At 42.9% G+C, this 13,195-nt stretch overlaps 1 protein-coding gene across 1 annotated transcript in view; it reads right to left on the bottom strand.

Annotated features, from left to right (window-relative positions):
- The window catches only part of LOC311245330 (unconventional myosin-Va-like), a gene marked incomplete at its 5' end in the record, with an annotated part of 105,397 nt that overhangs the window by 77,988 nt on the left and 14,214 nt on the right, over positions 1–13,195 (bottom strand). The window contains 3 exons of the mRNA XM_084335166.1: positions 8,962–9,069; positions 9,928–10,009; positions 12,822–12,965. Coding sequence (XP_084191292.1) covers positions 8,962–9,069; positions 9,928–10,009; positions 12,822–12,965 — 334 coding nt within the window. The remainder of the gene's footprint in view (positions 1–8,961; positions 9,070–9,927; positions 10,010–12,821; positions 12,966–13,195) is intronic.

The following is a 13,195-nucleotide window of genomic DNA, read 5'->3' as shown; positions in this document are numbered from 1 at the left end:
GGATGGCTAGAAACTTGGCATATAGCTTGAGATCAGCTCCGAGGAGACTTAAGGGCCTATAGCTGCCACATTCGGTGGGGTCCTTATCTTTCTTGAGTATAAGCGCCATATTGACATCTCTGGAAAAATTGCCCTCTTCGATTGAGTGTAAAATCCTTGAAAGTAATAAGGGACCGAGTACATCCCAGAAAGCAAAATAGAGTTCTGGTGGAATGCCGTCCCAACCGGGAGCCTTGTCCAGTTGCATATCAGCAATCGCCTCCCTAAGCTCATCTAGTGTGATAGGTGCAGCTAACCGCTTAGCATCATCTTCTGAGACCTGTGGTAAGTTGATTTGATTAAGAAAGTCCTCCAGTGGGGACACGTGATGTAAGGCTTCGTCCACATTGCAGCCGGCTTGTGGGAGGCATGGCCTAACAGCGTTCGAGACAGGGGAGGGTAGAATTGGACGATACGAAATTGGGATGGGAGAAAAATAGAAAATGGGAGAAAAAAGTAGAAAAAACAAAAGAAATCCTCCAGCTTAGTATGATCAAAGACCACCTCTGACTTGTACAGGTTGGAATAGAAAGAGCGAAATGTATCATTAATCTTTTTGGGGTTGTTGGGTTGTTGGTTCTTTTTTTCTCCCATCAGTTAGTCGTTATGCCAATTCCCAATCCCCTTCCTGGTCGTTGCGCACTCTACCCCCTACCATCGGTCCGGGAGGGCGGAGACTATCACATGCTTCCTCCAACACATGTGTACCCAGCCCACTGCTTCTTTTCACCTGGCAGCAAGGACTCTCACTGGGAGAATGTAACGTGTGGAAGGTCGCACTACCTCTCCTAGATCCTTTCCTTGCTGTGCAGGCACCCCGACCGAACTGTAGGAGTCGCTGTTTACAACGACCAGGACCCACCCTCGCCGGGTTTCCCACCCGCTAACATTGCCAATTGTGTTAGTATGGACGGTCGGCCAACCCGGAAGCACCACCGCTGGATTCGATCCCACTGTCTCTGTGGTGGTAGACAGACGCTTAGTCCGCTGCGCTACCCAGCCCCTGTTGGTTCTTAATGGAAGGGATATCAGCTAATTGTTCACTGGCTCGTATCTTCATAGCTAGTAGGTGGCTAGGCCTGGAGCCGTGAAAGTACTAGTGCCGTCTTGTTCTGTGCATTTGAAATTCAGATTGTTGTCTTAAAATGGAGTTAATCTCTTTTTTCACCACCTTAATTTGAAGCTCCAGTCGACTAGAGTAGTTGTGCAGCAAAGAGGAGATCAACGTGGCATGAAGCTTTTCCAATTCCACCAGCTTGGAAAGACGTCCCTTGCGGAGATTAAATGCAAAGAGAGTAGTGTTACTTCTAATAAAACCCTTAACAGAATCCCATAGAATTCTGGGATCTTGTACCGAGACAGCATTAAACTGCAGGAATTCAGTGAGCTTCTCTTTAAATTGCAGGTTAAACTCTCCATTTTTCAGCAGCGTTGAGTTAAAGCGCCATCTAGGGGCGCGGGATGTTATTTTACTGAGAGAACCCTTGAGAAGGATACCTTTGTGGTCTGAAAGTGCAATGGGCATTAAGTCAACATCAAAGCTATCAAAGAGACGCAGGGAAGAAAAAACAATAAATTCTGGAAAGGTCTTTTTTTTTTTTTAAACTTTGGCCATTTCCCTGGCTCTTTTATACGTTTATCGCATTTATACTTGGTCAAGTTCGACCGACAGAAGCAGGCTGAAAGGGTTCAGATGGGGGGGAAGACACTCTGGGAAAGGCACGGCTGCAGTCCGGGATTCGAACTCGCTCAGCCCCAGATCCGTGACGAGCACGGTTGTCCACGGCGCTGAAATAGCACTCGCGGTACGTGGTGAGCTACTGGAGCTCCCCCTGGAAAAGGTCTTATGTCTCAAAGAGAAAAAAAGAGTAATCTCTCATGGATGGGTTGAGCGAACGCCACATATCAATTACCCCTGTGTCCTTGGACCAGGCCTGTAGGGCAGTGGTAGCTTGTTTCTGATCAAAGGTTTCAGTGTGTTTTGATTTATCAATCGATGGATCCCATACTGCATTAAAATCAGCTCCTACTATAAACGAGTAATCAGGTAGTTTCAACATAGCTGCAGTGAGTACAGTATAAAAGTTAGCGTCATACAAATTAGGGGCGTATGCAGAGATCAGAGCAATTTTTCGGTTAGAGTATGCAATTTTAGCAACAGTAATTCGACCATCTGCATCAGACCACACATCTAACAGTTTAATGTTCAAATTTCGCTTCGCTCGGCGGCTACGTGGTGCAGTGGGCAAGGCGCTCACCACGAATACTGGAGACGCTGGGTTCGCCTGTTCGAGCCCAGCGCTCCACATTGCTTTCAGTTTAGCTGGTCGTCCGTACTAATACACATTGGCAGTATTAGGGGGTGGGAAACTGATGGGTGGGGATCGGGCGTTGTGGACAGCGACTCCTACAGGTCGGTTGGTGCGCCTGCGCAGTAGAATCAGGAAGCGATGGGGGCGGCGCCCCTCCAAAGCGCAGACCCCTGACACTGAAAGATAGCGCCGCGCAGGTGAAAAGATGCTGTTACCTCGAGTATCGGAGGGGACTCGTGCTATGTATGACTTAGTCCACATTGCAGCCGGCTTGTGGGAGGCAAGAAACAGCGTTCGAGACAGGGGGGGGTTGAATTGGATGATACGAAATTGGGATGGGAGAAAAATAGAAAATGGGAGAAAAAGTGGATAAAAAATAAAATAAAAATCGCTTCGCTATTATGGCTACCCCTCGGGACTTGGTGCTAAAAGAAGAACTTATGTTATGGTAAAATCTATTTGCCAGTCTTGCATTATCAGCCAATACAATGTGCGTTTCACTCAGTAAAGCAAGGTCCACTTCCTTCCTTTTTAGCAAAGTTAATACACTTGTGCGTTTACGCGGTGCATTAAGACCCCCTGTATTCCAGATCAAGATATTTTTATTAGCCAGTCTAAAAGGGCTGCAGTATGATTGAATGTAATTCGTTTGGAGTAGAGCATTAGAACAGTCACATATCCACTCGTTAAGGTCCTATTGAGTTCCGAGCATGAGTGTACAAAATTTAATAAAATAGAGCGAGTCGAATAAAAAGAAAAACAAAAAGCAACGCACCCCCCCATTCCCTCCCCCCCCCATCAGAAAAATTGCCCGATATCGATCAAACATCAGTTGGCCACTATGACCAAGCATAACAACCACAACAACATTATGTAACTTAACCATACCAAAAACTTGTAAGGTATATTGTAACAATTAGAAAAAAGAACCCACTTCGCTCAACAGAGAGAAGTATATGCACAGTTCAATGCAAAGTTTAAAGTTAAGGCGACAAAAAGCAGAGACGTTAAAAACACAGGTCGTCTGAGTTATACTTGAAAATAGTCAATATGCATACCCGTTGCCGAGACAATACAGCAGAGATAAACCTTGAGCGTTACCGTTCCGTTGGTCCGAAAAGCTGCGGTAGGCGAGTGGTAACGATAGTGTTAGCTTGGAGAGCCGGAAAATAAGCATGCTTCGTACTTAGCACACTCAGGCTCCGGGGCCTGTTATTCCCCAATGCCCGTAGTCAGCTCCGCCAAGGCCGGCTCATCCCCCTCGGCCGGGAAGGCCGGGAAGGCCACCATGCCACGCGGTAGGAAGCGCTCCGCCTCAGACGCCGAGGTGAACAGGCGGTTGCATGTAACAACTCCGTGGCCCATCTTGACTTTCAAGGATGCTGAGTAGAGTAGGAAAACTTTGATGCCCTTTTCACGAGCGTAGCCCATAGCCTGAGAGAAGGCTCTGCGACGTTTGGCGGTGTAATCACTGAAGTCCGTGGCGAATCTGAGGGGGTGGTTACCCACAGTTGGAGGGTGCTTCCTGGCCTCTCGAAGAAGAGCCTAACGTGCAGTGAAACGCAGGCAGCAGAATATGAAGGCGTGGGGACGTTCACCCTTCTCCGGGGGACCGTTTCTGAAGATTCTGTGGGCACGCTCAATCTCCGGAGGGTCGATGGACGGGAACCACTTGGGAATCATCCATTCCAGGTATTGAATCGGCGCATCACCCTCGCCGCTTTCGGGTAAGCCGTAGACTCGGATATTGCATCTTCTATTTCGGTCCTCTAGGTCGGCCAACTTCTGTTCATAAATAAGCATCTTGTCTTTTATAGCTGAGACAACAACTTTTTTTATTATTATCTTTTTCCCCCCTCCTTTTTCCGATTTTTCTCCCATCCCACTGTTTAGTCGTTATGCCAATTCCCAACCCCCTTCCTGGTTGTTGCGCACTCCCCCCTACTGTTGGTCTGGGAGGCCGGAGACTGTCACATGCTTTCCTCCGACGCATGTGCAGCCAGCCTGGCAGCGCAGATTCTCACCGGGAGAGTGTAACGTGTGGAAGGTCACACTACCTCCCTCCAGATCCTACCCTCGCTGTGCAGGCGCCCCGACCAAACTGTAGGGGTCGCTGTCCACAACGCCCAGGACCCACCCATCAGCTTTCCCACCCCTAACACTGCCAATTGTGTTAGTATGAACAACCAGCCAAGCTGATAGCAACGCCGAGAGCTGGATTCGAACCCAGCGTCTCCAGCGTTGATGGCGAGCGCCTTGCCCACTACACCACCTAGCCGCCAGTTGGAATCAAAGTTAGTCTTAACCGTGGTTATCTCATCTTCCATTCCCGAGAGCCACGTGGCCACGCTTGCTAGCTCTGCTTGGAATGAGTCCAATCTTTTTTCTTTTTTTTTTTTTCTTTTTTTTTATCTTTTCCCCCTCCTTTTTTCCGATTTTTCTCCTATCCCACTGTTAGTCGTTATGCCAATTCCCAACCCCCTTCATGGTTGTTGCGCACCCCCCCCCTACTGTTGGTCCGGGAGGCTGGAGACTATCACATGCTTTCCTCCGACACATGTGCAGCCAGCCGGCAGCCAGCCTGGCAGAGCAGGCTCTCACTGGGAGAGTGTAACGACGTAACGTGTGGAAGGTCACACTACCTCCTCCAGATCCCTCCCTCGCTGAGCAGGCGCCCCGACCGAACTGTAGGAGTCGCTGTCCACAACGCCCAGGACCCACCCACCAGCTTTCCCACCCCTAACACTGCCAATTGTGTTAGTATGAGCGACCAGCAAAGCTGGTAGCAACGCCGAGAGCTGGGCTCAAACCCAGCGTCTCCAGCGTTGGTGGCGAGCGCCTTGCCCACTACACCACCTAGCCGCCCGAGTCCAATCTGTTAGCTAGCTTCAAAGCGTGCTAGCTTCAAGTTCCACATGGAATAAAGTTCTGATAAAATCTCTGTCTTCCTCATTTAACGTTCCAGTCGGGTTCGGTATTTGTTTGGACATCCTTACGATGTGTGCTATGAGCGTATGGCGTGAAATTAACGTTGTTATAATGATTAATGTGAATTGGTCGCGGAGCTCTAAAAAAATCACGCAGCCATCCGACCTGAGCGGAAACCGGAAGCCTCCCATGACCACATTTTATTTAGGATTTCTTTTGGCGACCCCACATTAACTCATTCAGAGCCACGCCCTTATGACCATATTAGGGCTAGCGTGCCAGCACTGAAGTCAATGGGAGGACGGGGAAATTTGCGAACGCTTAACCTATATCTTAAATTATGGCTATGGGTCTAATACACCCATCGCTTATCAATGACTTGCTTGCAGTCAACAAGTACGAAACGAATTGTTTTTTCATTGGTACATTTCCATTTTATACCATTTTTAATACGAGTATAGTTTTGGAGATGTCTAGTAATTCCAGAGAAATTCCGCAATAATAGCTCTTTAGTGGAATACACAAAACACATTTGGCAGATTTTTTTTTTTTAATCCACTTTTTCCTCCTTATTTTTCTCCCATCCCAATTTTCGCCTCGCCAATTCTCCCTTCAATTCTCCCCTCCCCTGTCTGGAACGTTGCTAGACTATGCCTCCCACTGGTCGGCTGCAGTGAGGACCAAGCCTTGCATCACGTGTCCCCTCCGGTACACAAGGAGGCAGCTGTCGCATCTTTTCACCTGAACAGCGCAATCTCTCAGTGGCGAGGAGTAACATGTGGGAGGCTCACGCTGCCCCCGATACTTCCTGATTCTGCTGTACAGGCGCACCAACCAACCTGTAGGAGTCGCTGTCCACAACGTCCAATCCCCACCCACCGGCTTTCCCACCCCTAACACTGCCAATTGTGTTAGTATGAACGACCGGCCAAGCCGGTAGCAACGCCGAGAGCTGGGCTCGAACCCAGCATCTCCTGCGTTAGTGGCAAGCGCGTTGCCCACTGCGCCACTTAGCCGCCCCATTTTTCGGCTGATTTATTAATCGTTTTCAAATAAACGCTAGATTATCGATAGTATATGTGTACTTATGCACGCTAGAGAAGCGGGCTGAAAAATAGATTATCCATGCCGTGGTCAGCGCTAACGTTACGCACACACACACACGCTGCGATGGCGGAGAAAAAAACATCTGATTAACCCAATACTGGTAAAATAGAGTCCTTACCTCACATCAGATGTTCTGCAAAAAGATTAATCCAATTCCTGATCGCCATTCCAAATATTGATCGCGTTTATTGATCCAACATTATAGTCCAAAACACATAATCGAAGCTGCTCCCAGCCTCCCCAGTGAATGTGGTAACAGGCTTGCCCGAGAAGGGAAACCCCGGGACCGGAGTTCTTTTCTGATGCACAGTCCCACCCAATCCAATCCAATGATGTGCAATACCATCCGGGAGACGATAGGCGGCGGTATTTGCCCTTTTCGAGCTCAGACCCATTCCCAATGATAACGTCAGGCTGGATGGATGGATGAAAAATGAATAGATATTGCTAATAAAAGAAATAACAATTAAAACCCGAGTTTTCTGGGGTCTTGGCACTCAACGCATGGCGAGTTAACCCGACTAATCTCGTGGTTGGCACTGAATGGGTTAATGTATCGCGTAATTTCAACGTGGAAATAAGGAATATCAAAATAAAAGCACACGTTGTTGAACTTGATCATGCATATTTATTAGAAAATGAAATTACAGCACTATGTTATCAATGAAATTAATGAATATTATCAACAAAAGCAACGGAATTGATTGTGTATACAAATTTATAAAACAAGGCATATTTTGCCAAAATATTTTGCCAGCACATGAAAAGAAAATGTGTTCACATGCGCTTTGGCGAAGATCCGCTTCTACTCTGAAAATCCGGCCTCACAGAGGTATGTTGATGCAAAGGGGACAAGCTTTCTCAGCGCAGCATTACACAACACTGGACTGATATCCAGAACTTTGCGATGGCCTGTCCAGTGAACTTGACTTTCAGTAGCTCGTCACATGAAAGATCATTGAGCGCTTCCTGCTCAGACAGTGGGAGGCCTGCTGAGTCATGCATAATGAACGGATCTTTGATCCAGTCATCAAAATTGTCCGCGTTCTCTCTCGGAAATTGTTCAATGAGCCCTTCTAGTGGCTACAGATGATGGGCTTCAAATAATTTTTTGCAACATTCTGTTCCTACTTCCTACAAAAAGCCATCAAGCAGAGTAAATACCCCAAAATCTCTGCTGATTATCCTGGAGTTTCTTAATCCAGCTCATTATCAGCACATTTCTCTGCCAATGGGTTGTTTTTGTCTGCAAGGAAAATCCACGCTTGTTTGAGAACCGCTGACCTAAACACAGCTGTCACAAATGTATTTGAATTATTTTGTCATTATTAGAGTGTTGTTTTAATTTGTTTATCATTATTATTATTATTATTATTATTATTATTATTATTATTATCATCACTATTATTATCATTATTATATTATCATCACTATTATTATAATTATTGTCATTATTATCATCACCATTATTATTAACCTCTTAAACCCTAGCCATATTTTCTGAAAATCCGCCTAAAAATACATACCTAAGTAAATGGAAGATTGCTCCACTTCTACATATTGTGAATATAGTTTTTTTTATATATTTTGTTTTATCTTTGACGGTGAATAACACCATGCTAAAAATTACCAGACATGAAAGATTGCCACTGAGCTTATTCAGCACCTTCTTGAGATCACGTGTACAAAAAATCTAAGCAAATGAATAAAGGGCAGATGATTAAACAGGAGATTTTGTAGAGACAGTACTGAATTCTGCCATCCGGACACATGCTATTTGAAATATGATTATAGAATATAGAATATCAGGCCTATAAATTACCTTATTATGGCCAAGTCACACATCTATGGATCAGGCCCAATCTCCCCTTTCCAATGGCAGAGTTCAATCTGAATTTAGTATCACCAGGCACTCAGGCAGTGCAGCAGAAACCGTGAATGAAATCTACTGTAAGTACAGTTACTTTTTTATAAATGTATATATGTAAATGTCTCCGCCATTTTTCATCCGATTGCAACGCCATTTTTTTGCCAGACATTCACAGAAAGGTAGAGAAACAAACTGCATTCTGTTTTATGGGAATAATGTTCAGGTTTGTGGGATATGATCCCGAAAAATAAGAGAAAGAAAAAAAGTCAGCTAGAAGTCACATGATTGACAGGGGCTGGTGTGAGCTGGGAAGTGTATTTTTATTATTATAAAATTACTCTTATAAAATTTGAAAGTCCATCGAAAGCCCTGGGTCTCTTCTCTCAAAAGCCTACACTCAAGTTAGGTTGCGCCAAATCCTTGCGTCTACAAGCACCTTTTTCGATGCCCTGAGCTTTCTATAAACTCATATTTCACTAATAACAGTTCAAATCATTGGTAAACAAACGTAGTGCTGAAAATATACACTTTGACTGCTGTTTTGACTGGGTTTTTACTCTTTACTCCTGGCTACATTTGAAGAAAAAAAACGCAACATTAATTCATACATTCTGTAGAGATGGATTTATTATTAATGAGACTCACCCAACAAGGACAACGCCCTTCGGTGTCACTCATCTGTTAAGTACCGGTAATGAGACTCACCTAACAAAGAGAAAGCTCTTCTGGTGTCACTCATCTCTCTGGCGTCGTCCACTCCCTCTATGATGGGATTTCCACCCTGGTCAGTGTAGTGGAAGTCTCCAGCACAGCCTTCATTAATCATACAAGATCACTGATGTCATCTACATGTTAAACACTTCAGAAATATATAGTTATCTTCAATGCCGAGTTATCTTCAATAGAGTTATCTTCAATACTGAATTATCTTCAATACTGAGTTATCTTCAATATTGAATACTGAGTTATCTTCAATACTGAATTATCTTCAATACTGAGTTATCTTCAATATTCAATATTGAATTATCTTCAATACTGAGTTATCTTCAATACTCCGTTATCTTCAACATGCAACACAAGTCCATTTCTAGTGAGTGGTTTCATCAAACTGGTTAATAATCGTAACAATCAGAAAGTCCATTATGTTCTAAACGCCAGGGGAGCTGGAGACAGGAAGCGGTCCAGACAATAATGAATAATAACATCTGGTACAAATACAATGTTTTGTCTCATTTACATATCAATACCTTTCAGACAGGCCTAATGTCCCCACATCTTCAATAGGCGGCCACAGATTTTTGGCAACATTTTATATTTCTTATTGTATCTTGACACTTGACAGTAATCGATAGTACTCAAAGGAATAAGACATTTGACACTGACATTTAAAGAATCTGTTGTTCCGGTAAGGTGCAGGAGCTAAAACAACGACATCCAATCAAACAAACGACCAAGTCAAATGATTGGAACGAGCGAGCCGTCTATCAAACCCTGACATGCGCGGTACACAAAGGCTACCTAGCAGGGCGTGGCTTTGGAGGCATCATGGTGCGTTCTGATTGGGAAGGGCATTGTCGAATTTGGGTTAAGGATTTGAAAATATTAAAAAGAAAATATTAAAGGTTCTGCCAAAAATCAACGGCCGCCTATAGCTCATTTAAGGTCACATACCTAAATTCAAGGCTTTGAACTCTGGTAAATGTGACGAGGCACACAACTGATAGAATATATGGTAGTTCCTCTCTTCATAGGCCTAAAAATAAGCACAATGAGACCATAAATAAAACTACACCTGGGGAAAAAACAACATGCTTCAATGGGTCATTAATATCCAAACCAAAATAACTCCATTATGATTACATTAACCCTTGTGTGGTGTTCGCATTGTTCTTACTCACAGTTCATGGGTCTGATGGCCCCACAACATTATTGGAATGTTAAAACAATAAATAGAGCCATAAAGATGTATGTAAAAAATACTTAAGAGATGTTCTATACAATCTATAGAGCGTCTGTGGTTAATATTTGCCATTTACCTCTGCTAGATCACATTTATCAATAACAGTGCTATTCATTATAAAGAATCCATTATATCAAGACATTAATGTAATAAATCATGTTTATCTTGAATGGTATAAATGGAACAGGGTGGAGGCAGACAGTGAAGGAACCTTTTCATTTAATTTTAACATGTTTACACCTACAATCTCCACACTACAAATACCATGTATGTAGTGATGCACCGATGTGAAAATTGTGGCCGATACCGATAACCGATATTAATATTGCTGTTCTGGCCGATACCGATATTTACCGATGTCGATATCTCTGTATAGAAAACACTTTTTTATGATAATCAAATAAAGAGCTATTTTCCAAAACGCATAATTTTTTTTACTTTTGTAACTTATTTTCAGAAATGACTGATATTTTGAAACTATTTAAGGCCAAAACATGTAAAAAGAAGAAAAAAAAGATTAAAAAAAAAAAAAAAAAAAAATGTTTTTTTTTTTCTTTAATATCGGCCCTATCTTGATATCGGACCGATACCGATGTGTAAAAAAACGGCCATATCGGCCGATATTATATCGGCGGCCGATATATCGTGCATCACTACATGTATGTAATATAAATATGTAGGGGAGGTGCACTCAATGAAAATGTGTGTTTATATGTTCTTCACAGAAAATTTGCCAAAGCCAACGAGTTTCAGGTTGAAAACATAATTCATTCATTGTACAATTTCTCTTTTAGTAAACATTGAAAACAGGTCCCACAGACCTGAACACCACACAAGGGTTACATAATCCCAGCCCCCCTTGAAATGTCAAGTATATTGTTAAACCTGAATTAAAACATAATACTATTTACATTTGAAAATATTTCTTTGAAATGTCATTACCAGAAAAACTAGACACCATCTCCGTGTTGAGGAATTTACCTGAATCTCATGTCTTACTAGCAGCAGTAGGGATGGGAATCGAGAACCGGTTCCTCTTATCGATGCCATGTTTTTCCGACAGTTGCGCATTTTAAAACAATGACGTAACGCCCTAGAGAACTCATGCTGTATTTTTGTTTGAATGTATCTACAGTTCAATAGATTAAATTAGTTTAAGATAATCTCAAATACATTATTTTATTTAAGTGTAGTTAAATCAATTTTTTACAGTTTTTGTATTTTTTGGACATGGGGGGGGCTCAACAATAAATGACAATCAGAAATGTCAAGTTGCATGTTATTCTAACCAGGGGCGGATTTAGGATTGTAGGAGATCCGGGGCTTAGCCCAGATGGGCCCCCCTTTTTTTTTGATTTTTTTTTTGATTTTTTTTTTGATTTTTTATATATATATATATTTTTTGGGCAGGCAAGGGGTGGTTTGGAGGGGGTCATGCACGACCCCCTCCACGACAGTTTTTTTTTTGAATTTAATGAACCTGTACGTGCAATTTCCTGCAATATAGAGCCTTCAATCTTGACCAATAAAGCTGCTCTTTTCACTATAAAACTCAGTTAACCATAACGTAGTTATGGTTAGATTTATATATTGGGGGGGGGTATATCATATTTTTCATATAATCAAAAAGTGGTGGAGCAAGATCATACCTTTGCTCCCCCAAGTTCAATAGTGGGAGAGCAGAGATGCTCCGAATGCTCTTATGGCCAGGCGTCTATGATTCACTGATACAAAGTAAAATAGTGCAGTGCAATAAAATAGTTAGTAAAATAGAATAAAATAATGCAATAGTGCATTGCAATAAAATAGTTATCGTATTTTTTCGGGAGGCCGGTAAGAAGTGCATTACAGTAGTCGAGTTGGCTTGAGATAAAGGCATGGATCTGGTTTTCAGCATCCTTTTGATTTATAAATGGCCGTACTTTAGCTATGTTTCTAAGGTGGAAGAATTAAGTTTTTGTCAACTTGTTGATTGTGATTTAAAGCTTGGGTCTGAGTCTACCATAACACCAAGACTTAACTCACTCAAATACAGTTAGCAGCTGGATAGACCACAGATGGAAATTAGCTTCTGCTAAATCTGGTGCAAACATATTTTCATGTAACAATGATGAATTGTATAAAAAAAAAAAAAAAAAAAGAAAAAAAAAAAAAAATTAAATAGATTCTGGGCTTTTCAGAATACATCCGGGGCTTGAGCCCAGGTAGCCACCCCCTAGCTCCGCCCCTGATTCTAACCAGCTTAGTTCTGTTGCATTTCCAATTTATTTATTTAAATGATACATTTAACAATTGATCAGGAATCGATAAGGGAATCGTTAATGAATCGGACCGATAAGCAGAATCGATAATGGAATCGGTATCAATAAAATCTTATCAATTCCCATCCCTAAGCAGCAGGGAGGAGATATCATGAATCTCATGTCTTACTAGCAGCAGGGAGGAGATATCATGAATCTCATGTCTTACTAGCAGCAGGGAGGAGATATCATGAATCTCATGTCTTACTAGCAGCAGGGAGGAGATATCATGAAGAACAACAGTCCATTTGTGGGACGGGATGCTTTAAGGACACGCAAGTCAAACGGCCGTCTGCGAATCTCACCTGAAACACCACCCTAGATTTCTCCAGCAGGTAGGTTCTCATGTTAGCACCGATTATGCGATGCTTCTTATCGAAACCTATGTTGATGTACTTCCCAAATCTACTGCTGTTGTCATTCCTGGTCGTCTTGGCGTTCCCTATAGCCTGGATTAAAAAGAAAAAGAAGAAGAGGGCCCTTAGTAACCATCGTCAGGTCATAACCTCCTGCTGTCCTGAAGGTCTACGTGTCCTACCTCCATGATGGTCTACGTGTCCTACCTCCATGATGGTCTACGTCTTACCTCTAGGGCTGACCTTCGAAGCTTTTTTGGCAATCGAAGCTTCGGGGCCAAGCTTCGATTTTAATTCGAAGCTTCGAGGGGGGAAATTTTTTT

The sequence above is a fragment of the Notolepis coatsorum genome (assembly GCF_963971535.1).
Source record: "Notolepis coatsorum genome assembly, chromosome: 18".
Classification (NCBI taxonomy): domain Eukaryota; kingdom Metazoa; phylum Chordata; class Actinopteri; order Aulopiformes; family Paralepididae; genus Notolepis; species Notolepis coatsorum.
This window is presented reverse-complemented; position numbering and strand designations above follow the sequence as displayed.